General features: G+C 42.9%; 1 protein-coding gene across 1 annotated transcript in view; it reads left to right on the forward strand.

Moving 5' to 3' along the window:
• The window catches only part of TMEM132C (transmembrane protein 132C), a 227,589-nt gene that overhangs the window by 56,321 nt on the left and 144,235 nt on the right, over nt 1-27,033 (forward strand). The window contains exon 2 of the mRNA XM_064466398.1: nt 9,386-10,274. Within this exon, the coding sequence (XP_064322468.1) occupies nt 9,386-10,274 (889 nt within the window). The remainder of the gene's footprint in view (nt 1-9,385; nt 10,275-27,033) is intronic.

The raw sequence follows: 27,033 nt of genomic DNA on the forward strand, positions 1-27,033 counted from the left end.
AAAATTGGGCTTCTTCAGCAGCATGTCTTCAGTGGGAGACAAACAGCCCAGATCTCTGAAAAGTTACTGGTTAAGTTAGAAAATCCTGACAATATTGTCTACTTATTCCCCACTTTGTGGCTTCCACTGGCTTATTTTTGCCTGCTTTAAAGAAAAAAAGAAAAAGGAGGCCGTGTTTTACCTACTGTTTTGTCTGATAAACTCAGTTTGACTTGTGACTAAAAAACACATTTAGTGAGAGCTTCCCTCATTTAATTGCTAGTGTATTGGGTTTGCGTGGCAAGGTTTTGGTAGCAGGGAGGCTACAGGGGTGGCTTCTGTGAGAAGCTGCTAGAAGCTTCCCCCATGTCCAATAGAGCCAATCCCAGATGGCTCCAAGACAGACCCGCTGCTGGCCAAGGCTGAGCCCAGCAGCGATGTTGGTGGTGCCTCTGGGATAACAGATTTAAGAAGGGGAGAAAAGCCCTGCACAGCTTCAGTTGGAGAGGGGTGTGAGAATATGTGAGAGGAGCAACTCTGCAGACACCAAGGTCAGTGAAGGAGGGGGAGGAGGTGCTCCAGGCACCAGAGCAGATTCCCCTGCAGCCATGGAGGCAGGGAAGCCCACGGTGAGGCAGGCTGTGGCCCTGCAGCCCATGGAGGGGAAGTTAACAGTGGAGCAGATACCCACCTGCAGCCCGTGGAGGACCCCACACTGGAGCAGGTGGATGCCTGAAGGAGGCTGTGACCCTGTGGGAAGCCTGTGCTGGAGCTGGCTCCTGGCAGGACTTGTGACCCCGTGGGGGACCCCACGATGGAGCAGTTTGTGAAGAACCACAGCCCGTGGGAATGACCCAAGTTGGAGAAGTTCATGGAGGACTGTCTCCCATGGGAGGGACCCCACGCTGGAGCAGGGGAAGAGTACGAGGAGTCCTTCCCGTGAGGAGGAAGGAGTGGCAGAGACAACATGTGATGAACTGACCACAGCCCCCATTCCCTGTCCTCCTGTGCCACTGCAGGGGAGGAGGTAATGAAAATCTGGAGTAAAGTTAAGCCCAAGAAGAAGGGAGGGGTGGGGGGGAAGGTGTTTTTTAAGATTTGTTGTTGTTTCTCATTATCCTACTCTGACTCGATTATAATATGTCAAACTAATTTCCCCAAGCCGAGCTTGTTTTGCCTGTGACAGTAACTGGTGAGTGATCTCTCCCTGTCCTTATCTCCTACCCATGAGCCTTTCATTATATTTTCTCTCCCCTGTCCAGCTGAGGAGGGGAGTGATGGAGGGGCTTTGATGGCACCTGATGTCCAACCAGGGTCAACCCACCACAGCTGGAGAAACTGGGTTGCAGAGGTTTCCTATGGCTACCATATGTTTTTAATGGAGCTGGGAATAAAGTCTGGTCTGCTAAATCCTTCTCTTCTCTGCAGCTATCAGACAAAATCAGCTTAAGTATTATTTGCTTTGGACTTTTAGTGCTGACACAGTGAATGAATGCAGAAACCATGGAGTCAACCACAATGAGGCAAACAGCATTGGAACGAAAGGCCATCATATGACATTTTACCTACTGTATGTTGCTCGCAGGACACTGACATTTGCAGCTTCTAGCAAGGGGAACAAAGCCTCAGTACTGAATGGTGTCTGTATAGAAGTCTTCCAAACCTCATCTCTTAACAAAAGCTTTCATTAGCGAGATTTCAAGTTCCAGATATTTATCTTTGATTGTAAGCGGTAAACTAGCTTAAATATGTCAGGTGGCCTCAGCAGTACAGACATTTGGTAATGTCAGCGCTGGGCGTGGGAGTGATTTCGGAAACCTTCGCTGACCTTTGCATATACACTGTTGTTTTACAGACTTTTAAGGTCATCAACCAGTCTGAGAAAACAGTTTATAGATTTTTAGTGCTGAATGTCAGACAGCCTTTGACTAACATGTCTCAGTTACATGAATTGAGGGTGATAAAGAAGATAGACTTGCAAGAAAAGGATATTTTGGAATTTGTGCAGTCGAAGGGTGAGAGGTATAGAACTGCGGCCATCAAAAATTGGAGCTCGTAGGCTGTCATTGAAAGATGGGAAATGCATTTCTAATGTGCAGTCTTCTGAATTTTCATTGTGTTGCCAAATTAGACTTCGAAGATTCTCTTTTCTGTTTGTGAAAAGGCTGCACATCACAAAACAGCTATTTGTGGTTTGTGCACATGTGCCTGTGGTGTCAGTAATCCTGAGGAAAATGGAACAACCTGACAGATGCTGGATAATGCTTTGTAATGCCAGAGGTCTTAATCCTGGTTTCTAATAGATAAATAGTAAAATAAGGAGTTTTACGTGTAGTTAGTGACATTGCTGTGGATGGTCTGCGTATCTTTCCAAACATCCAAATCGTCAGTTTAGGTCTGGGTAAGTTGTTACCCTGTGCCTTCCTCCCTGGCGACGGGCTCTGTCATCGAACCATACACTGTATGAAATATTCTTTCTTAATCCACTTTGAATTCCCATCGTTTAGTTTCAGTGACTGCCCCCTTCCTTTTGTATTTTAAAGAAGTGTGGAAGTTCCTGGCATACCTTTGTTCATTCACTGTTTTAGGTACTTTTGTCATTTTCCTTATGACAGTTCTGAAATGACCATGTTCTGCCTCTTCTGGAGAAGAATGGGGGAAGTGTTCACTCTGTTCTAAATCCATGAATGTGAAGATTTTGGCTTCCATAGGATAAAAAGGATAACTTAATTAAGGATATGCTCTGTATATGAAAGAAGCCTATTTAATAGGATATTATTGCAGCTTTTAATTTAACAATACACTGAATAAGTTAATCTGTCCTATTGAAATAAAATAGGAATTTTTTTCAAAGTAACTGTCTCCTGACCACCTTTGTGGCTTCACTGAACTCTGATCTAGGCTAAATAAGGTTCCCTCTACATCTGGGCTTAAAATATTTCTGGTTGGTAACCAAGGGCGTGTACTCCCATCTATGTGCGTAGGAATATACCATCCCAGGACAGTCAGCAAAACACTGCAACTGTAAACTTAAACCGAGACCTGAAGTCCAGGGATAACGAAACCTGGATTCTAAGAACTGACAAAATAATGTTATTAGCAATCATTTATGTGACAAAATTTTGCCTATTGGGTGCTTACAGAATATTTGAGAATAGGCTGCAGTTTCCCTCCAATGTTTGCTGTATGGATTTCTTCAGCAGATTTGTTTCCATGGTTTATTTTTAACTTCATGAATTGGTCTCAAGCATTCACCATAAGCATTTGACACTTGACATTGCCTTTGCACAATTAGTCAAAGAGTCTCTGTTCTCTCAGGGGATGAGAAAGCATATCTGATGGGCAAGCACCAGAAATGGAACACGTGGGTTCTGCAGTTACCCTGTTGTGTAGGTTTTCCAACTGATTTTTTTTTGAATGGTTGTAGAACTATAGATTTTAAGGCAGAAAGGAGTATGAGGCTCCAGTTACCCCTGTACTTAAACAGTAACTTGTACTGAGAAAAAAGTACCTTTCAGAAAGGAATCAAGTCTTGATCCGAAGACACGGACAAGCCATTGTTCCCTTCCGTAGTTTGTTGCAAGGGTTAAGCAACAGTTAAAAATATGTTCGTGGTGTGATTTTGAGTTTGTTTGGTTTTAAGTTCCACCCAGCCTTTCTAACAGCAGAATTCCCTTCTCTGGATATTCAGAAAAGGGAATTTAGAGGAGATGAGAGTACCACTAACGTCATCCTGAAGTCTAAATGAATATTCACAGACACTTATGTCTTGCGGTATTTGCTGAGCTCTAGTTCTAAGCAAAATACTTGCTACAAAGATTTCAAACACTCTGAAGGCACTAAATGTGGTGCCAGTAGAAAACTGCCAATAGAAAATTAAGGGAAAATGAACCAGAAAGCATTGCTGTTGACATTTTGTGGTGAAGTAAACATCTGTGCTGGTTTAAGTGCATCTTTTCTACTTTTATTCTTTCCCTACTCTGTATTTCCTGAGCTGGAATATGTGGTTTGCTGTGCAAGAGCAGGACAGGTTTGTAGTGGAAGGTGGGGTCAGAGAAGACAGTTCAAGAGCAGGGACTTCTGTGAGAAGATGGTCTGCATGATGTGCTTATAGCATGGTTAGTCTCCCTGGGTGTAGGGGCAGCATGGGAATAGCAGCACATGTAAGGAGGGGGCATAATATTTACAGGATTTGCAGAATTTTAGGTGGTGGTGCTGTAAACTAATATTAGGGTTTTTTTCTTTGAACTCTAGTGGCATGGAATTTGGGCTAAAAAAAATCAATATGGTACAGCATTTGGTTATAGCTATGTTTAGGAATGGAGGAACAAGGCAATGGGTAAAGCTGGTGTAAAAAGGAAGAAGACCCTGCCTTAGGAGTTACAGAACTCTTGGTTGAAGCTTCAGCTGTGCTGATGTGCTAGGGTGCTAGATCAGAGAGGGATAGAAACTTGTCTATCCCTTCTCATATTGTTTGTTTCCTGGAAAGAGTAATTTCAAATGTGCCTTTGTGAGGGCCGTACAAGGTGCAGAGAAAGCTTCTGACATTACTCTTCCTTTGCATAGGCAGATGTCTTCTGCTTCTCACTGGCTTTCTCTGGCTAGGAGCCTTCTGGCTGAGGGGACAGGCAGATGGTTTCCTTGAAGGCTCAGTGGCTCGTCAAACATCAGTGGTGAGGATACATGGCTATTGGCCAGTAATCTCCCACCCACAATCTAAACCCTTAATTCCCAGTCCAAAAGAAAGTTGTTTCAAACCAACCTCATAAAAGAATGGCTTAGTATTTTTAAGCTTTTATGACTGTTCCAGTGAATCCAGCACCCAGGGCTCCAGGTCCATGTGAAATGCCCCCCAAAGAAAATTCCTCTTACGCTGGAATCCAAGACATAATAATAATACAGATTAGAATTCACTGTTTCATATCGAGCTCCAAAAATGAACTTGCTAGGTTACAGGAATTCGAGCTGGACTGTCACACTGGAGCCGGTGATGTGCTTAACAGATGCCTGTCTGGGTTCAGATGAAGTGCTGCAGAAGCATATGATGCCAGAAGAAGGATTTAAAAAGTCACCGGGCTGTTAAAAAGGAGGAGTAATTACTTGTAAGCCTTAACTGTTTGTTCTTGGCTAATACGAGCTTTGTTTGATGGTTCTTAATCTTTTCCATGCTGGACTTCATCTCTGGACAAGTTGTAACTCTTGCTTGACTCTGTACAAGGGCAGAGCGCTTCCTGCCTGCTTGTCAGTCAGGCCTGCTGTAATCAGAGTGAGTCTTCAGTACAGAAGTGGTGTTTCTGCTTTTCCTTTCTCACCCTTGCCCATGTTCTTGATTTCGGTTTCTAAAAGCCCTCATGAAATGGGAGTTTCACTTAATTTGAACCCAACTGGAAGGTCAGCAAGCATCTTTCGTTAAGGATCAGGTCTCTTAAATGAAGCAACCAGGGTTTTCCCGGGGTATTTACAACATTTAGCCAAAACATTTGAGGAAGTTCAACTTCCATGATGTAAGTTATATTTGTATAATTGTGCTTATAGCACTCCGGTCACGGAGACCCAGTTCCATTTTACTAATACAGTTGTGCCCACATAAGAAGCTGAACTGGCAGGGAAATATTGCTCCCACAACTGAGACTGTCATCGGGATAAAACATTTAAATTTACACCTTGTTTTAACGTGAACCTCTGGAAATGTGCTTCAGTGGTTGAACAGAAAAATGTTTAAAAATGGAGAAATCTGTTCCAGAGCACCTGAAAGCACTGGTAGGCATGGCATCCCCCCCCACCCCCGCCCCTTTTCTCTAACAGGCAGACAGATTAATCTTATGCTTAATGATTATTTAAAATAATAACTTGTGATATGAAACTCAGAAAAACCTTGGCATCTTCTTTTAACAGATTCTCTGATAAATTAAAGAACTTTGTAGCTGAGCTCTTCAGGCATACAAAAATGTTCTTTGGAAACCTTGGTAATTATATTATACCAGCACATGAAAGTTATTGGCTAGAGATGAAGAGTATAGAACAAACCCATTAAATGATGGCCTGTAGTTGCTGATGTACATGGTTGAGATTCTAAAATAAAATGGACAATTTTAACTACAGGTTTTATCAGTAAAAGGCTTAAAGTGCTTAAATAAATTGTCTAAAGTACAGACATAACTATAGAAATACAGCAGTCCATTATGTATAGTACAAAAGTGGGTGGAAATCTTAAGACTATAATAAAAAAGCAAACCTTTTTCTTCTCTTTGCTGTCAGGCTGACCACATAGGTTTTGCTGTCCGCCTTCAGCTTAAGGTGGAAATTGCTGTTCTTAATATTGGGCCATGTCCTACATTCTTCATCCATGTGATTGATTGGGGATAAATTGAGTGCCTGCAAAAATGAGACAACTGTCTGTCTGAGGATAACATGCTACAGCAAAAGTCCTGGGAATTGCAGAAAAACAGCTGTTAAGTTTCAAGCATAGATATAGATCCTGATCAACAGCCCTTTGAAATCAGGGGAGTTCACTTGTCTCTCCAGCCTGCTGAGTTTATTTCTGGTTTTAGCAGATCTTTGAAGCCAAAGGTATTCCCTCAGCAGCAATGGTGCCAAATCTAGAGTATCTTTAATGATGGAAACACTTCAACAAAACGTACCTGTGTGCTTAAGCCAATTAATGCTCACATCAAGGAAGTGCTTATGTGCTTTCTTTAACTAGAGGTTGCTGCCCTCTAATATTACAAGGCTCTTGGCCTGAGACAAGAGGATGCCTGATAAAGAAATATTAATGATTCGCAATTCAAATTCAGCAGCCAAACTGACCAGGAAGAAGCTGACTTCTTGTGTAGCAAACCAGGTGTTTTTAAAAGAATGGTGGTATCTGTCACGTAAATGCCAATGATTGCCCTTCACAAAGGGCTGCAGGAAGCTGACCAAATCTGAGCAGGCTCACCCAGGGCAGGTGGAGGGATTTAGAGACAAAAGTGAGACCAAAATGCTCTTATTTCAGTAAACCAAGTTCCTGTTCTGCTCCTGGACCAGAAAAAATACATAGGTTTTGCTGTTTTCTTGAAAGGTCTGTGGTCCAAAGTGGATCTTCTTTGCACTCCTTATTTTGGTGTTACAGCTCCTTGGGATGCAACCCTAACAGGCTAAATCTTTGATTCTACTACGGGAAATCAATCAGCTCAGGAGGTGGCATTTGTAGATTCCTTTCCAGCAGAGCTAAAATGTGTGCCGGAGCTGGAGACTTACAGGGTTGTAACGGTGTGCTAAACTGATGTTATATTTTAAAGGCAAATCTACTTGACAGAGAGGGTGCTGTGCCATTGTGCCTCTGTGCACAATTCTGGTGATTTCATTGGCAGGCCTCTCACCTTTTTCTTCTTCTCTTTTTGCCTTCTATTTTTATTATTTTTTTTTTTGTCGAGTCATGGCAGTTTGCTCATTTATGAGAACTAACTCTACCGTCCAGTGGTGGTGCATGAATTAAACATGAGTGAACACACCTTAATTCCTTATTTCAAATTGATGGCTGCAGTCCTCTGAGCGCTCTGATTTCCACACATCCCCCCCTGTTTTGTTTCCTTCCTTTTTTCTTAATTGCCTAACACCCGCTCTCTAAAGCTCTTCGCTTTCCCAGCACCAGGCAGTGCCAGCGCACTAGCTATGTGCGCACTCAACAGGATTGTAGTGAAGTTGCCTGTGAGCAGTAGTCATCTGGGGTAATGACAGGTATTGATTATTTATTACTTGAAAACATTTAAATAAATTTGACCGCATAATTAGCATGCTAGCAGCCAGACATGCTAGAAGGATAGTGGATCTCTTATTTGCAGAAATCCTCAAGCTGCAGACCTTTGTGAGCAAGCTGATAAAAGAGTCTGTAGGGCTTTTTAGAGACCCTTAGGTGTTCCTGAGTTTCATATGAACCTGTGCATTGTGCATTGCCCTATGGATGCTTTTTTTCTTTGAAGAGCTGAACTTATATAGAACCTTAAATCCTGACTCTCATGGGATTCCCCAAGGACATTGGAACTGACATATATCTGAGGGCAAGGTCTATTTCTAAATACTAAAGACAGTTTTGCACTAGATGCTTCATCATTCATTTACCGTCTGTACCTATAGTTAATCTCCTTGGTATGAGTTAGAAACAGGGGTTGTGAGTAGTGTTAGGTAATGTGCCTGTATCTGAACTGTCCTCTGTTATCTCCGCTAATTAGGTAATAATTTTTGTCCTTCAACAATATATGTTGTTGTTCTTTGTAATAGGAAAGCAACATTTAGATCAAAAGGAATCTGATATTCAGCTGAAATTTGAAATCAGCCAGTAGGTACTAACTTCTCTCTGTCAGCATCTTGTACATTAGGACTTGAAATATTTCTAGCCTGTGATGTGCATCTGTGTTTAAATAACTTAGAATGCTGAGGTACTGTCAACATTAAATTATAGAGGCGTAGACCATAGTGCTAGAAATCGTAATACGAGAGCAAGGCTTCTTGGTGGAGGAAGAGAGTGGAATGGGGTGTGTGTGTCAGTTCTTAGAAAAGCATTTTCTGTCTTTGGCTGTAGAACAGAAACTATCTTTGATCTCCTGGCTGGTGTTCCTGCAGGGAGTGATAAGCAGCCCTTCGGGGGCTGTGGCTCAGTGGACCGTATCGACAGACTGAATACCTTATGCATGCTGTAACCGAACAAAAGATCGGAAAGACAGGAAAGAAGTTTCTAAGTAGGTGGGAAGTTTAGAAGGGGATTGCATGACCAGGAAAAGAGGGGGGAAGGTGAGCACGCGGGTGGTTTAAGACACCCTGTTGACTTACGGAATTGCTTTTGGAAAGCTTTGACTTCACTTTGTGGCCAGCCCTCAGGAGAACTGCTGTGTGCAAACTTACGCAGATTTGCCTGAAGTTCTGTTAGGGAGGTGAGGCATTGCATAGGAGTGACAGGTAACCTATCTATTTCCCATCCAGGTGATAGTCAAAGTATTCAGGGAGTACTTTGTGTTTGCTGTGCATTAGCAAAGCACTGCTGCAGTCACTGGAGCCACGTAAAATGGCTGTCGGGACAAGCACCGCTTCTGCTTTTGAGTCTTCTTCCCATTCCCTCTGGGAGGATGAATAATTGATGGTGCTGCACACAACCCTTTGTACATCACCCGTGTACGTACGTGTGCATGTGTGACAAAACATTTATCATAGTTAAAGGCAAGGTAGCACGAAAGCCTGCTTTTTTGTGTGTGTGAATGTAATGCAAAAAGGGATTAGCTATATCGGAACATGTAGCTACGCTGTAAATATTTTTAGTATGAAATAATGCTTGCCCCTAACTTATCAGGTAGCTCCCCTAAAGTTATAGTAAATGTGCCTTTGAACCTATAAGCAGATCTGATCTAACTCACGTCACCTTTTCTTTTATTAGTGACAGTGTCTCGAGGGATCCTGGACAACAATCAGAGATTTTCTTCGTTACCAACATACCTACGTGTGAGCTATCGCATATTCAGTGCTGAGACATCTTTCTTTCTCAAAGAAGCCAACCAGGACTTTATGAGAAATTCCAGTTTGCAGTCCAGGGTGGAATCGTTCTTCCCATATAAGGCCAAGAGACCACCAATATTAAACGCCAGCTATGGACCTTTTTCGGTTGAACAAGTTGTGCCCCAGGACCTAATGTTAACTTCTGACTTTTTTGGATCTGCCAACAAGTTTACTTATAACTGGAAACTTAAGGCCTACATAATGAGCAACAAAATTTACCCGAGCAAGCCCAAAGTCCAGGTCCTGTTCTACATCGTGGGCAGGGACTGGGATGACTATAGCACCACGGAACGGCTGCCCTGCCTGCGGGTGTTTGCCTTCCGAGAGACGCGGGAGGTCAGGGGCAGCTGCAGGCTGAAAGGGGATCTGGGGTTGTGTGTGGCAGAGCTGGAGCTCCTGCCAAGCTGGTTTAACCCCCCCACAGTTGTCACGGGCCGTAAGAAGCCACTGGATCAGTTTGAAGGAAGCCCTGTGGAGCTTTACTATACTGTCCAACCGGGAGACGAGAAGGGAGAATGTACCGCTGAGGATATAAGGAAGGGAAATGCTATCCGGCCAGGAAGAGATGGCATGGATGAAACCATGTCCCACTTACAGAGGATTGGATCTGTCAGCCTTTATCGAGGCCAGGAGACTTCTCAGCTAACGGAGCTACGGCTGGATAGTAATATTGTTGTGTGGTTGCCCTCGAAGCCTGTCAAACAAGGAGAGGTTGTGAATGTTTTTGTGACAATTGCCAACAATTCTACGGTGGATCAGTTCACGCTCAGGTACGGTAGGTTGGTTTTGCGTGTTTCTAACGTGGTGGCACACTAAGGTGTTGGGGACATGGAATGAATCTCGACCAGGCTGAAGTTAATCCACGCTGACTGTTTTCCTAGTCACTAAAATCTTCCTCCTTGAATGCTGTGAAGAGGATTGAAAACCTCCATCTCTGGGAGGCTTTTAACATGGATGCTATGCCATTTAGCACATGCCCCCGTTATGCAGCAATGTACAAAACACGGCAATTCGCTGCTTTAGCGGGGCCGTTTCTGTGCAGTGACAGACAGTAAGGCTCCAGAAAAGTTTCCTGCTTTACAGGGCTTTTAACGTCAGGGCTTTATTGCACAGGCATGGAGTTTAAATGTAGCAAAACTTCAATTACCTGCATTTCTTTAAGTGCTCTGACAGTGCTGTGCCTCTCCCACACAGAGTGGTTTTGTTATGAAAGCTCTTCAGGGAGGGCTTTAACTCTCTACTTGTAGTCAAGTATCGTTTGTCTTTGCCAACCCATATACCCTTTAACATAAGGCCTAATGTGTTTGATATTGCTGTTGATTGGAAGGCACTGTTAGAAGTGAGTGCCATTATTTGGACGGGAGTGGCGAATACAGGACCTGGGAACACAAGAACTGTCTTACTGGGTCAGATCACTTTCCTTTTATTTCCTTCTTTAGCAGTTTCCCTACCAATCAGATGAAAATCCTTTGAGGATGAGAAAGAATGGGAAACTTGTTAATCACTGAAATATTTGATGTATCTTTTTTCCTTGTTACCAGGCTTTAAATTCAAGGGAAATTTCCACGGTGATAAGCAACAATTGCTCTTTAAAGCCTCAGGGAACCAGTTTCCCAAAAGATTCTGCACATGGGAGTATTTATTTCTAAGGCTTATATGAATTAGATTAATTCATAGTTGACAACTACCGAGGAGAATAGCCTTTAGAACAGGAAGTGTCGCTTGGCAGATAAAAGGCTTTTATTTTAAAAAAGGGGGATTTTAGTCATCCCAGAATCGTTCTGATATTTGCAGCTTTGGTTAAGTTGGTGAGATAATCTCCCAGACACCTGTTTACTGACTGAAGCCTCCGTTACAGAAGTCTTTTCTGATGCTGTTGCTTAACTTTTATTGAAAAGCCTTTTTCACCAAGTAGTAGAGACAGAATACTTTTCCACATAACAAGCATAGCTGTGGTGAAAAAAGAAATCAAAAGGCAATGAACTAGGTGTTTGCTGGGCGGATGGGGAGGGGATCGGCCTTTGAAGCTCTGTGTCACAGTCTTTATCTTCCTGAAAAGCGAGTTGAAGATAAGCAAGCTTGTTGAAATCTGGTGATGTATTTCTTTGCTCAGAAATGAATCTGACTGCCCAGACAAGGATATCATTTGCATGCTGAGAGGTGCAATAGATAGAGACAGTAATGTGGGGTGTAAGTGGCTGCCTGTGTGACTCGCTGGTATGGGCAAAATGGATTGGTTTTGGTTTTGAGAACAGGTGAGTGATTTAATTGAAGTGAATAGTCTGACATTTATTGGTATATTGGTTGTTCTGTGTCATCACAGATGCAGAGCTCAGGCCATGTTCTCCTGCTGAAAAACCATTTTGGTGAAAAGAGGATTTGCATTTTTGCTTAAAATTAGTTTGGACCAGATACAAGAACATAAGAGGCTGAAGAGACCGGGATATTTTTTTTTAAATGGCTTTTGCTTGCTTCCAGTGGGGATGGGCAGGCGGCCACTGTCTTGAGATGTAGGATGGGGCTGACTCACGTTCTAAAAATCAGCACTGTCCAGTGTGCTTCCTCCTCTGCACCACCAAAGGCAAGAAAAGCAACGGGGGAGATTTCAAAGCAGTCTTGGTTTTGAAAACTTTGTCTTGCAGGTGTGTTAGTCTCTCTTATCCATAAAGATGCTGATCTGTGCATTTGATAAGGCATCAGATTAAGCTTTGCTTAAGGTGTACAGGAGGGTAATTCCATGTAAAAGAAAAGGAAATGGTTTTAACTGTTTTCCTGATGCTGCAATAGGAGAGGACAGCTGATACCCACTGGTTTATGCTGTGTGGGACCATCCCCTGAGGCATGACCTGTGTGGTCCGTTCTGTCAGCCTCAAAGGTTTATTTTTTGGTTTTAGTGGCAAAAGGCTGGTGAAGCCAAGTTCAGGTTCCTGCTTCTGTGGTGGAAATCTGTTGTCTTTGGTGAAACTTGTTAGGTGTGAAAGAATGTAGAATTTGACCCAGAAAACTATGAAGTGCCTGTATCTTGCAGGGAAAAAAGCCAAGCAAATAGATCAACCAGGGAGTAGCTAGTGCATATGTGGGGCTGCCGAGGGGCTCCTTCAACCTCCCCGGTGGCCGTTTGCCTGGTTTGATAGAGGGCTGTGTGCTCCTGTACTCATGGGTTCCCGGCAGAGCAATCCCTACATCCTATGACATGCGTTCACATTTAATCATCCTAAAGAGAAACACGCTACACGTTACCCCCAGGCATAGTGGGTTTGTTTATCTTCTGTTTCTTGTATGTTATTCATTGAGGTATTGCAGCATCATCTGGTGCTGAAGCAAACAGCATGTGATCATCCCTTTAGCGGGGGGGGGGGGGGGAATAATAGCTACAAATCTTCTCTGGGAAGAGGAAAGTAGACTGGTCTAAATAACCTCATATCCACAAATCATTGCAATTGAAACAGTGTTCTTAAATTGTGTCTTAATTCAGAATCCTATTACTGTATCTATAAATTTACCAGCCCAAGAACACCAGTAAAGTCAAAGAGAATGACTAATACGACAGGGAGTGAAGCGAATTACGCGTGGTGGTACATTAACGCAGTAGGAATGCTGTCTGAGTAAACACAGACCTTCCTTTCTTGCATCTAGTCAGCACAGGGCTATGGTGAAAGCAGTTCAAACAATTCTGACAGGTTATAGGATACAGGTTCTGTTCACAGGCCTGTTCTGTCCTGCTGTGTCACCTCTGGTAAGTCGTTACGGGCATTTTCTATATGCAACATAGCAAATGGGACCAGTTGGTCAGCATCGCTCTCAGGAGCGGGAAGCCTGTTTCAGTCCTGTTCCTAAAAGACTTTGACTTCCTTTGATGGAAGGGGTTTCAGGTTTGCCGTATATTATCAACAGTAACATGAATGGGAAAATCTTGATGAAAGAGCTGATGAAATAGAGAAGGGGGAAGAAAATACAGCACTGCATTCCTACCATTGGGGAGGATTTCTGGGCCCTAAGAGAGATGAATTACGCTTACCACTGACTGCTCAGTAAGGAAAATTACTGTTACCTCCAGCAGTTGGGTAAACTATGAACAGTATAGGATGAGAAGCAAAAAAACTAGCTATATTCAAAATAAAGATCATTTAGGTCTTCCGTGCACTTCCCAGAGCTGTTATAAATTAGCACCGCTGGCTTCAGCAGAGCTACCGTGATTGACTGTGCTTCACCAGTTGCTGTGTACACAAGCTTTTCCAATCTGAGTCATCGTTTTGGGTGTATTATCTGTAAGGATTAGAAAGCAAAATTCTTAGGGCAAGACGCTGTTCTTGAATGCTTTTATGAACTGCCCTCACACCCAGCAGGCTACAAATAAGGGGAAAAATAACCATACTGAAAATGGGCTATTCTTGTGAGGTTAACTTTCAGAAAGTAACACGTACTGCGTGTGTATGCTGAGATATCTGAAGGTAAGTAGGAAGCTGGGCACTTGATTTCTGTTTGCAGTGCTGGGGAGCTGAAGCCATCAGGCAGCTTTGAGAAGGTTGGCCTGTGTGCATTGCTGTGTTTGTTCTGTAGCTCTAAATACTTTTCCAGCTACTACACCATTAAAGGATCCTTCCATCTGTTTTTAATGGCATGACATGCCACATTTGATCTGGCAGAGCACTGTACAGCACAGGGCCAAAGCAAAAGGCGTGGGGGTGCTAAGTGTTTGATGTTACTGTGCTGGGCAGCAGCTAATCTCTAACTCGCTCTAGAAGGTGCTGAACTACCAGATAACCCGATTTACAGGAGGTATTGAGCAGGATAAGTAAAGAGAAAGGAGATGAAGTTATCTGTCCTGATTAGAGAACAGACATGAAAAACAGCGGTACTTCTTTTTCCCCTCAGGCTTTTTATTACAGATTTTTCAGTGCAGCTCATTGCACGTCAAGGGATGTAGGTTGTAAACAGTGTTACTGAATTACCTTTGTCCAGCAAACAAATCAACCCAAGACAATGGATAATTAGTAGTGATAATAAAACTACAGATGGGAAGAAGGATAAAGGATAAATGCAGTGAGGAGAGCTATTAAACCCATCAGCTGAGGCAGCTTTATACATCAGTTCCTAATGAGTATTGACAGCAGCACTGTGTTAGGTAGTACTGAGAACAGCTGAAACCTAGAGGAAGATGCGCGTGTCGAGTAGCACTACAGAATAGCCACAGCTAGAAAAAGTAGTTATGATCATAACGCTGGTGTACTGCTTGCTTGTAAATCGCAATATTTCAAAGACTAGATTGTAATCTGGCTGTAAAGAGCCATTTTGGAGGAACTGGTCGTGGAAAAGGGGGATCTCCTGCACTAAATCTGCCTGCCTTGCATGGAAGACCTATTTGAGCCTCCCTAGGGAGTAAACCACTCCAAGGAGCTGTCTGTGCTTGGCACTGCCCTCAGCTGTTCCACCTGCTGTATATAAAAGAAACAAAAGTAATAACATTTTGAAGCAATTACTGTTTAATTTTAGATACTGACATTTTAATCTTACCTTATGATGAAATAACTCTTAGTACCCTGAGCTTTATCTGTGCTTAATTGTTGGTTTATCAGTTTTTAATGCTGCAGTGCGGTGGCAGCATCCCTGCAAATGCAAGTGATGTTGTAATGACTAACTGAAGCTGAAGTTAACCAGACTATATGAGTCCAAAACCAGAGCTGAATTCACTCTGTTTTGTGTTATCCCGGACTTAGGGACACGTTATCCCAAGTACCTATTTTCCCCAGTAAATGGAATGCTGATTTCCAGCTGTGAAATGAAGAGCGTGCTTTTTCTTATACTGCTTCAAAATTTAAAACTAATGCAGCTCAGAGTGAAACAGAGAGAGACAGGATGATTTGGTGGGATGCTCTTCTGGGCGTACATGTGTCTCCAGATGTGAATCATAGAAAAAACATGTTTTATTTCCAATGCAGCTTTACATTACTTAAATATTTAAAAGTTATTTCACTGCACAAAAGTGTTGACATCTGAAGAGAGTTTGAAGCCCTCAGACTTGCTTCTGTTCTCATTGTTTCATGCTCCATTTTCAGCTGAAAAGAAAGTATTGTCTTCAAAAATTCAGACCACAATTCTATTGCGTGAATGTAAAATATAACACAGATACAGTCTCTGAAAGCTAGGTTTCCTTTTATAGTGCCTTAAACCTTCTCTTTAGACGTATGTCTTGTATTGTGAGGCACAGATAAAACTAACTGGCTAATTCTTACACTGTATAAAGAAAGATATGCATCTTGGGCACTCTGGGTAGCAAACTGCTGTTTGTTCTCACCGGAGGTACAGTTTCTCCATTCATGTTTCCATCTTGAATAAACGAAATGCAAACTTGCTGACTTAAGATCTTTCAGACTATTCTGTTCACATTTTTCTTCGTAACTCTTTTTCAGTAAAGTCAGTTATTAAGTCAAGACTTGAAAATAAAAGCAATTTGCTTGCTTATGAACCTTTAATCAGGGTTCAGAGAAACTGGAGAAACTCTTCCCCCGTCTTCCAGCCCATCCAAAGGGGTTTCCCAGTAATTTTATGGTGTCGGTAGGACCCATAAAGCCAGATGCTAGGCCAGAGGTGGTTTGCAAAAGTGTTCAGAGCTCTGAGTTGTGGCTTGAAGTGGCTTCAAATATTGAATTGATGAAGGTTTATATATTTCTTTGTCTAGTGTTTAGCCTTGCAAAACTTTAGTTCTTACAGATTTTTTGGTTTTCCCTTCTATAGGATGATTAGTTACAACTCGGCTACAAATCTACAGTGGAACAGGTTAATGAGAGAAAGGTAGTGGTCCGGTCCTTATTGTGCACTAATTAGAAGTCAGGAGACCTGGATTCTCTTCCTACTTCTGTTCAGGACATACTGTGTTACTTTAGGCGTATCGTTTTATCCCCGCTTACATCTTCACTTTCTCAGATTGCTTGTCTTGTACGATTCAGGGAAGAGACTGGGCCTTGCTCTGTGCGCATCACCCAGCGTAGTGAGCCTCTGATCCCCATGGGGCATCTCTGTATTACGTAATACAAGCGACAGTAAATCATACAGGAGTTGTTACACTGTGGGGATTATGGTTTTTGCAATAATGGAGTGTGATAGCACCGTGCAAGTGCTTTGTTAAGATTTCTCCGAAGTAAATGTGTGGTTAAAAATTCATAGCAATCATGTGCTATCATTTTTTATATTCCGCTTCAGGAAGCAATGGGGACATGGTCTGCTGAAGTACTCCCAATTCTCATTTACTAGAGAATATGACAGACTAACAGCAAAAGGGTAAATATTTCCCAATATAACTTTAAAAAGCATTTGTGACATCAGAAAATACTTTTTTCAAAGAAGAGAATGTTAATGCTATTTTGAGAGAACGGTATCACGTTCCAGTTAGTTAAGTTTCGTTAGCCCTTAGCAGGTACTTTTCATGGACGTCAGTGTCATACCAGAGGCAGCTGCGTCCTCCAAACAAATGACTCATTCTCAAAAATGCTGTGCTGGTGAGGATGTCCTTTAAACAGAGCTTGAGAAAAGGTGCTCCTCACCGGAACAAGTGAAGAGGTGAAGAGCTTGCTTGAGTCTGTGGTAGCAGTGAGTCAGGTTTGGTAAAGCTTTAAAAGGAACTGATTACTGACTTGAAAATGAAGCTACCTAGAAAAGAGGGAACGGGCACTCTTCCCCTGACCCTTTTTAAAAGCCTTTTAAAAAAAAAAAAGTGGTGCTTGAGAAACCTTTGGAACAATTCTATCGAGTTCTCCAATGCAATGTATTCCTTAGTATTGAGAATAAACTATGGATTTGTTGTTAGAAGGCTGAGTCTGTGTTCCTTCCTTTGGAAGTCATTTGCTGATTGACCATGACTGAGTTGCTGGAGCACAGCTCTGCAACCAGTGAACCAGGAAAAGACCCTTAGACCCCGGTATGTTCAGGAGCTGAGCAGTACAGTTCTTGGGCCTGGAGTCCGTAGAGTACTCGGCACTGAGAACCAAAAGTTACAGCCTCCCTTTTGGAAATGTTATCCTTACTGCCCTGATCAGCTGCCTGTAAAGTGGGATTCCTATCATACAGAAGTATTACACCACCAATCTAGTTAATTCTTGTAAGACTTGTAGGAATGTTCTTTGTGTCGTGAAAGCAGGCATTTCTGAAGTGCGTGTTCATTTCAGTTGTGGGTGCTTTGAGCCAAATCCAGGACTCTCTCTGTGTGATTGTCAGCCTTCCTGGTTCTGTGACAGGTAACACCTACGCTTTTCTAGGTGCAGACTAAGACATGAAATCCAATCAGCAGGATGTAGACAAACCTGAGCTATATAGAGAGTTTTATAGAAAACTTTATATAACCCAACTATAAAACACATCTGGACTTTTGCGCTTCAGCCTTGTAAGTTTGAAAACTTGCCCTAGTGTGTTGATTGGAAAAGGAATTGATGGGGGCCATCGTAGGGGCTGACCATAAATGAAGAGAACAAAATCATTGCACCAGCAGTCCGCCAGAGGATTGCTAGCTATCGGTGCTGCTTCAGGTGCTGGAGCTGAAGGGTTTGGTGAACTTTTGGCGAATGCACGTGCGTATCTGAGTTTCAGAAACTTCATATTGAAGTATTTTGTTAAAATTCCCTCTAGTAAGTGGTTTCCCTTCCCATCCCCTTTAACCTCAGCAAACATAGCGAAGTCGTTCCTGGCTTCTTTTCCGGGTGCGCTGCCGCACGTGTTGCTAAACGTACACTGGTGCCACTGACTCCTGTCCTGTTTTGAGACGCCGCTCTGCGGTGTCTCCTGCTAGCTTCTGCTCTGCCTGACCTTTGCAAAAGCCTGTGCATGCGCAAGGCTGCTTGAAGATGAGATAAGGCACCTCTACTTAAATCCTGTTTAGACTATTAGCCACTTGTGTGACTCGGGTTACAACAGTTAATTAAATCCTTGGTTACTTGCCTAATTTGAAACAATGGTGGCTCGTTAAAAGATCATACCATATAAACCCCAGTCCTCCCAAACGGGCAGTAGAGGGGGAAATTTCAGACTGCTGGGGGTGGATTTTAGTTGAACCAAGATAATGTTTTCTGGCTGTCTGAAAAAGGCTGTGATCTGATGCATTAGGGAATCTCTTGGGAGCTCTGTGTGATTACCTGACAAGCTGTCGGGTTCCAAGGCCACTGTAAGCAAGAAAGTGTGTGAGGCTGTAGGTCTGAATGGAAATGAGTATCCCTGAGAAAAATTGTATGACAAGGCATTAAAACCTAGTGCATCTGTTAAAGCCGTGAAAGCAGTAGTGACTCGCTGGAATGGTACTGGGAGGGACATCAGCTCAGGGCTTGCAGGGGGTGAGATTTGGGGTGGGGGAAAGCATGGGGAGTAATTCAAGTGCAGGTACCTGCCCCAGCAGAACTGTAAAATCTGGTGATTTTTATCTGTATTGTTTTATTGGTGCTTGTGGGGCTCATTATTTAAGACAGAGGCTATCAGACTGAAGTGTCTGTTTTGGCAGGCTACCTGCTCCGCGCTTGTGACAGCCCGTGCACGAAGAGCTTAAACTGTTCATGTGTTCTTACGGCACTTCACAGTTCAAACTTCCAGGGAAGGTGTGGGGATGGTGGGAAGTGCTGCGCTGCACTTAGGAGTTAATTTCTGCAGAATGCTGAGCTCTAGGGCACGGAGTGTTTGACTCCAGTTTTTGCCAGTGTTTGCTCTGGGACCCCATTGGGGTGCTCTGTACTTCCTCGAAATCCCATCCTGCCCTGTACGTGTTGCCTCTTCGGAGAGGTGTGAGCTGTAGTATTCTCTTGAAAAGAAAACTGCATTTCTGTGGACTTTCAGTGCACAGAAAAGCTGATTAATTCATAGTTTAAATGAGACTGGCTTAAAAAGAAATTCAGCATCTTTTTTGTTTGTTTGTTTGTCTGGTTCCTGGTGTGTTACAAAATGTCTCTGTTAGCAAAGCTGCCAGGGGGTTAATTTGTACTAACAGTCTAATCATCTCCTCCAACATCGTTTTAGGTTTTCATATTGCTGCTTAGATCAGCAAGACTAGAGAAAAGACTTGAGAAATAGCTCATATCTTAGGAAAAAAGAAAAATGGGGGGGAAGCATTTCAGACACAGCCCTCTGCATTATCAGCTGTCAGGCTGCTTAAAAAGATTTGCTTTTTCTTCCAAGCTCTGCCTCTAAGATGTAAGCCTTGATTTCCAAAGCGCTGTGAGACTGAGCTCTTTGTAGAAAAGGGACAGGCTCATTAAAAGGGAATATATGGTACTTGCACACCAAAGTCTGGAGCTCGATTCCTCAACCTCCCCGATCACCCATTAAACAAAACACACAAATAGTTGTGGGTCATGAATCACAACTTGGTTTCGCAGATAAAAGAGCTCCTGACATACTAGACCTTAAAGACATACTTACTCTTTCATTGCCCCGTGCGTGCTGGGGAGGGCAGTTCAGCCCTACAGGTGGTTGCCAAGGCACAAATGTTGTTGCTGACCAGACTAAAGGGGTTCCTTATTTGTCATATTGGATATTTGTGGATCATGTTTTGCGGAAACTAAATCTTGTTATGGATTGCGTGGCTGCTTACTCAGGGCTCTGAGCTTTGCTATAGCTTTTAAAAAAACCCCAGGTGCTGGGATGCTAATTGCGGGAGTTACTGAGTCAGTTGGTGTGCCTGGTCTCAGCAGGTTGTAGAAATACCACCAGTAGTAACAAAGATATTTTTCTGCTTGAGGTTATGTCTAGCTTACAAAAAGCCCTGATTGCATAAAGCGTTCTTCCTGTGGAAAGGAAACACCAACCCACAGTAGGAGCCTGTCACTTAGGAACGTACCCAAATTTAGTCCTGCTGAAAGCAATGAGAATATTCACAGGCTTCAGCCTGCTTTTTATCCCTCCGGATTCGAGACATTCATGAGAGGCCGCATTAGCACCAGCTTCTGCTTTTCCCTTCGATAACAGCCTGGTGACAGTTTTCCAGTAGGAGGGAATGACCAAACCTTTTCGGTTTTTTGTATGTACTTAGTTGCTGTTGGTTGGATGATGATGATGATGATAGCAGACAATGTGCACTTACATGCATTGTAATACTGTTTTCTGAGACAGCAGGTGATAAAAGCATGGTGTTAAAGTTTTAGTTCTTTCATCTACTCAGCGTACTGTGAAGAGGACAGAGCTGGTCTGAACAGAGAGTCGGAGGGCAAATACAAGCCCGGGGAGCAGGCAGTGTTACACGAGCCAGCTGTAGTGTCAGGAGGGTCGCACAGCCTTGCAGGTAACACCGAACTGCCTTGAACTTGGCAGCGTTCAAGTCACTGACTTGGATCCTTGACACTGGACCTTGATTTCCTGGTGGGTCCTGCTGTGCTCGTGGTGACATGTAACAGTGGTGATTCCAGACCCAACGAGCCCAGCTTCGCAACAGAGTCTCTGAAGGGAAGCAACAGCGACCTTGTGGCTCAGGTCCCTTAGGGTCTGAGCTAGGTGACATGGAGCTTCAAAGCAATTCCCCAGTGGCTTCTGTGGTGAAGCATTAGTGTCTTAAATCAAGGTGTTTAAGGTCCTGGAAAGGACAGTGCACGCGGCAATCTGGCTTGGATGGAAATGTGTGAGGATGATGTGTAATCTCTGTTTTCTAAGGCTCCAGGGTAATGCTTAAGATTTTTTCTCTTATCTGGCTGAGACAATGCTATTGTAATTAACACTGGGCAGCAATATTGATGTAGCGGAGTGAAGATTGTATCGGCTGGCTATAGACACTGGCAGCTGGTTAATCTTAATGTTTTCTGAAAGATCTTGAAAGAAATTCTGAATAGTTGTTCAGAAATTAATACGCTTCATCTCTCTTTGTGTTACTAAAGTATGGCTATGCTGTCATCTGTAGTTTGCATTCTTTAATTTTCATAGCATCTCAGGTGATGGGTGCTTTGTCCATTGCTATGGTAACAACTGTTTTTATTTCTTACTCAAAATAAACATTGACATAAAACCCACTGTAACGTGTTCTTTTTATTCACCATGTACACCTAATGGATGCCATTGCTGTGCAAATATGTCATGATTGTAGTGGAGAGAGAGCAATAAACTGGAAGTCTAGTGCCCTGGTATATAACTGGTTTCGCCTTTCAACACGCGCATAATTTTGTGTCATCTACTTCAACTCTGTTTTTACTCCTACCCATGTTTAATTAGATTTCAAATACTTCAGGATGGAAACAGTCCCTGACTGTGTGTTGGTGAGTGCTTAAGGGAAATGGGATCCGATAGCAGATGAGGCATGCTAACTTTGTTTTTGCTCTTAAACAGCTCCATTTTTGAAGTTGAATTGATCGCAGGAAATTTTGGCAGTTGTTCAAAATCCCTCCTGTCGTTTTTCTGAGCGCTAATGATGGGAGTAGCAGTTCTTTTCCTGTGTTAGTACTTCTGTTTTGTTGCCTTAAAAAAAAGCCCCAAATGTCTCATGAAAAGCTGTATGAAACTCTGGTAGCCCCAGCCTGCTCCATGAGGCTCTGCTACCCAGTTCCCTTCAGATTGCTGTTCCTCAGAAGCTGTGTGGAGCCATGCCAATGCAGAACGAAGTGTTACAGTTCCTCCCTCGCAGTAGGGGAGGTGACTTGCTTTGAGGCCTTACACCCAGCAGCCCCTGTGCCACCCCCACGGGGGAGAGCTGTTAGGTCTGGCTCTTCTTGGAAGGAAAATTGCTGTTGGAATAATTCTTCCTGCAAGTGTTTTCTAGGGTTCTCCCTGTCACAGTTATCTGATAAATGTAGCAATTATCTTTTTGGTTTAGAGTAAAAAAAAAAAAAAAAAAATTATATATATAACTTTTAGCTACAAGAAGGGGCTTGCATGTTCTATATTCTATCCTATATGCTTTTCGAGTGATTCAAATGGAACCTCATTAAACATCTTTACAGCCCTCTTAAGTTCATCTCTATTAACTATGTTAGGGATTTCCCATAAAGGAATGACTCTGTACCACCTTGCACTAAAATCAAGCCCAGTTTAGTCCGATAGACCGTTCTGTTGGGAGTGATGGCGTTAAAAACGCTGCACATGGATAGAGGCGTTTGTAGGATTGACGCTGTGGCCCCAGTTCTGCAAAAAGCCTCTTCGTGCACTTAGCCATGTGCGCTGTGGCCAAAGTTAAACACCTGCAGTAACTTTTAAAATCAAGATTGTGCTTTATGAAATGCTTTCTAATCCTGCAGGTGGGAATGTGCGATGTACTGCAATGAATATTGTTGAAAGGGGTCTAACGGCTTGCCCATTTCGTATGAATCAGATGATGCTTTCCTACTTCTGTGGAGTTATTTTAAAGTAAAAGAATCGTATAGTCAGTTAGGGTTTAGATATTACTGATGGTGCTGGTTTGGGGATGGTACTCCTTTCTTCCATGTTGGTAAAGCTAATCCCAGAAGGTGTCATTTTTGGGGGCGCCTTGCCTGACATCGTAGAGGAGGCTTATTAGGTAAGAGAGCTCAATAGAAAGAGCCACAACAACTTTCTTGTTCTCATAGTGCTAAATGAGAGTGAGTCACGGCTACATCTCGGCTGGATGTAAGAGCGATTCCTGGGAATGGGAAATGGTCAAGAACTTCTTGTTCTAGGAAGCTCTGATTGTTCAGAAAGGCAATGATTGTCCTGTTGTGTTGCATAATTATATCCGCCTCCACATATCCCACTGCTGTTCATTTCTATTATGTCTTTTTATTTAAGGCCTAGCTATTTAAGGAGGAAATTTAACAGATTCGTGTCAAGAATGAGTGAACATCCGTGGGTCCTTCTCTGTTCAAAAAAAGTCTCAATGGATAAGGAATGTTACTTTGATAATTGCTTAAATGGTGCTTGAGGGGCGCCTGGGCTTAGTTGCATTGGCTCTGTGATTTGCCTTTTCACCAAATACTCAACTGATTCAGAGTCAGAAACATGAAAGAAGAGGGGAAAAAATACAAGAGGAGTGTAGTAATTGAGTCTTTACAAACATAATGAAATTAGAGTTGTATTAAAAATTACAGTTGCCGCTCTGAAATATGTGTACTCAAGTGCTTGTTCAATGCATAACTGTTCTTATCTTTTATTTCTCTTTTCTGTAAACATAAAAAGGAAAGAAAAATAAAAAACACAAATTGAGTTTAACTCGGTCTGATCATATTCTCATGATCTGGAAAAAAAACCAAAAGGCAGCAAACTATTCTCTGGTCCATTTTAGAGCTTCGTCATCCAGAGCAGAAAAGAGCCTTGTGTGGCAATTCAGGAACTCATTCCAGATAGGTATTTTGGAGAAAATTGGAACTTGGATTACTTTTGGTAGGGAATTCTTAAATCTGGCCATTTATGCTTCTCACACCTTTCTAGGATGTTATCTAATGCTTAAAGCAAACACCCTTAGAGAATTCTTCCTCGTCAGATTCCAGACGAGCGTTCCTGACCTGGTAGGTAAAGCTGATTGCAATTAATAGTCAGATTTGGTTGGGGTTTTTTTCCTTTTTTTTTTTTTTCCCTTATCTAAACATCTTAATTGTCACCTCTGATTAAAAGTGACTCCGTAATGTTTGAGTCTGGAAGTCCTTATAGTGTCAGGGCAGATTAATGTGGACAGCTGTAATAATTTTGGGGCAATTTCTGTGAGCACAGATTGCTCATCTGAGTGAAGAGCCTTGCATACCCATAGTTATCAGACAGGAAGGAATTTTGCAGTGCTGTGTCTTCATGGTGTTTCAAATGCTTTAGAAACAGGAGGTCTAGAACAAAGGTACCCATATAACGTAGGGTAGAGGTGCCCAGTATCCTCTCTTTCCTCCTCGACAGTCAATCCATATTACTCTAATTACTGATCGGGCAAGAGACAGCTCATCCTCTTCCTCCATCGAGCCTGCGTGTGGAAGGCTGTCTCTGCACCGCTAGCCCAGCAAAGAGCGTGCGCCGCTGCCCTCTGACCGCTCTCAAACCTAGCGAACGGCTTCGCTGGCCACCTGTTGCGCGCGCTTGAGGTACGCTTACCGCAAGTCCCTGAACAATGTTGGCTGGGACCCCTACCCTGCTGTGAAATATATTTAGAGCAGGTTTTCTTATAGGCACAAGTATGATGTCATTGCAGAAGTGTAGCGCTCAGATGTGGGTATGTGGAACAGAGACTGGGGAACAGCAGCTGTAAAATGTATGCTTTTTTCCACACTCTGCAGAGACAGGATGATATTTTCCAGCTTTCCCTAAGTTGAACCTTAATTCTTGTGCTTAGCCCTTACTATGCTTCTTGTGCAGATCCTGATGGGATCACTTCAATTAAGCTTTGTATTCTGATATGAGTAAATTTATGTAAGTGCGTAAGTGTTGGTTGAGCTGGAACTTGAGATTTATGTTGCATGAACACCCAACTGTTTGGCTAAGTCTGTCTTTTAATTTCTCTTTAGGCAACCTATTAATCTTTTTGCTTTATCTGCACCTTCCACTCCTTACATTCTCGCTGGAGAGAGAAATATGGAGATTGGAGCTGTAATTTCTCTTGTCTGATTAAACACAATGTGAGACTAGAGTTTGATGTGATACCGTCTGGGCTGTCTTATACAGGAGCAATAATAGCTTTCCAGCGTGTGATGAGAGGGGACAGAATGTTATCACAGTTCCAGTGTTTGTATATTAAATTTCCACGTGGTCAGGCTTAAAATAATAATGGTGAGAATGACTGACTTGTCAAAAATAAGTCTACTAGTCAAGTTGTCTCACTTATCCTTTACTGTAATAAAGTGAGTGTGTTAGTGTTTGTTGCACCAAGGGAGTATACTTTTATATATAATTTGGTAAGTGGTACAAAGTGGTTAAAGCGGTAGGTTCATGGAGTAAGACGCCACTCCCAGAGCCAGTAGATGAGACTGCAGTCTTTTGTCACTCAGCTGATCCTCCCATGTCTCTATGTCCATCGGCCCGCTGGGACTATGACAGTGAGCGTGCTCACAGCAGGTCTGGTGATCCTTCTGGGAGGGGTTGGGACCCTTCCATGCAAGTATACAAAGACTTCGGAGAAAAAAAAAAAATGAAGTGTGCTATGCGAAATTCTTCTTGCTGCTATCGCTGCACAAGCTTTAGTTGCAAATCCAGTCCTTGACCTACCTAAACACAAGGACTGGTTGAGGGCACTGCGGACAGCTGCTAGCTCGCCTCTGAGAAAGCACGATTTATAACCGTGTCCCCTCTGCGCTGGGAGCAGGAGTTGGAGGTCTGCAGGCGGCACCTTTCAGGCGCCCTGCGGCTCTGCCGGAGGCAACGCACCTGCTTTAGCCAACGGGCCTCCAGAAACTGCTGCTTTGGGTCATCTCTGCCACCAGGAGCAGCAGCTGTGAACCAGTAGCTCCTTAACCTTTGCAGACCTGTGATGTAAATATGACACATTCCTGGTGCCAGTGGAGTTTGGATCATTTGGTAACTACTGCCCAGCATTATTATTTCAGCATACTAAGAGATTGCTTTTTGCATTGGGGGAATTTATTTCCCTTTGAGCATAGTCACAGCAAAGTTTGATCTGTACCTTTTTTTTTTGTTGTTTACAGGCATGCTTTGGCATACAAAATCCGATGCATCCTTTTGTAGAGCCAAGTGGACTGTTTTCTTGTTTGATTTGGCTCTTCTTGCTTGATCTGGAGCTGTGCCAGAAACATGAATATTCATGACACTGCTAAACAAGATTTTTATTGAAAACAAAAAATGGATCTGAAGTCTTTCACTTGTCCTTCTGAACTCAGCTAGTGAAAGCCTTGTGAACAGGCACACTTATCAGTAAGGTTTTCTTGGGGTTTTCTGGTTTTGTTTGCTTGTTGACTGAAAATTCATTTGGGCCAAAGAGTACATGACTGGCCAATAAGCCTCATGTTAAGATATTTCTGTATGCAATATGAGTGTAATATATATGAAATATACAGATGAAATTGTACTAGTTAAGCTATAATTAATACTATATATGAAGTATAAAATACTGTAACAAGTGCTGAACCTCAAATAAGAACACACAAGCAGAGGACAGATCTAGCAGAGCTAACAAAAGCTGATGTTCACTTTTTCCAGTGGAAGTGTTCATATTTGAAACCGATCTGCTGGGCGTCTTGTCTGTCCTGCATGCAGAAGGCCTTGTCATTCCCAAGGAACGCTCTTCCTTGAGATTACAGTGTAAATAGATGGGAAGGCAAGTGTTCAGCTAGCCAGTCTGCATCTTGATGGTACCAGGAGTTTCTGCTGCTCTGAGTGACCCAGCTAACATCAGCAGAGATGGTAGGCGAGAGGGCTAGTCGTGGTTTCTTCTTTGGCTGTGATCTTCTGGATGCTGCTTACGCATTCACCAATCTCAGCGCCGGTTGCTGAGTCCTCGTGCAATGGCTGAACGAGGGAGAGATTTTCCTCTGTGTGTGTATATGTCCAGGTAGATAGATGGAAGAGGGGAAAGTGAGAAGAAACTAGAAGAGCAATATGTATAAGGGAGATTTCTCTTGCAGCCTCTGGCCTCTACAAGAAGTTAAATTAGCTTAGCTTTTAGATGACACATGTAACTGAATTTAGATATCC

This window comes from Phalacrocorax carbo, chromosome 15 (assembly GCF_963921805.1).
Source record: "Phalacrocorax carbo chromosome 15, bPhaCar2.1, whole genome shotgun sequence".
Classification (NCBI taxonomy): Eukaryota; Metazoa; Chordata; class Aves; order Suliformes; family Phalacrocoracidae; genus Phalacrocorax; species Phalacrocorax carbo.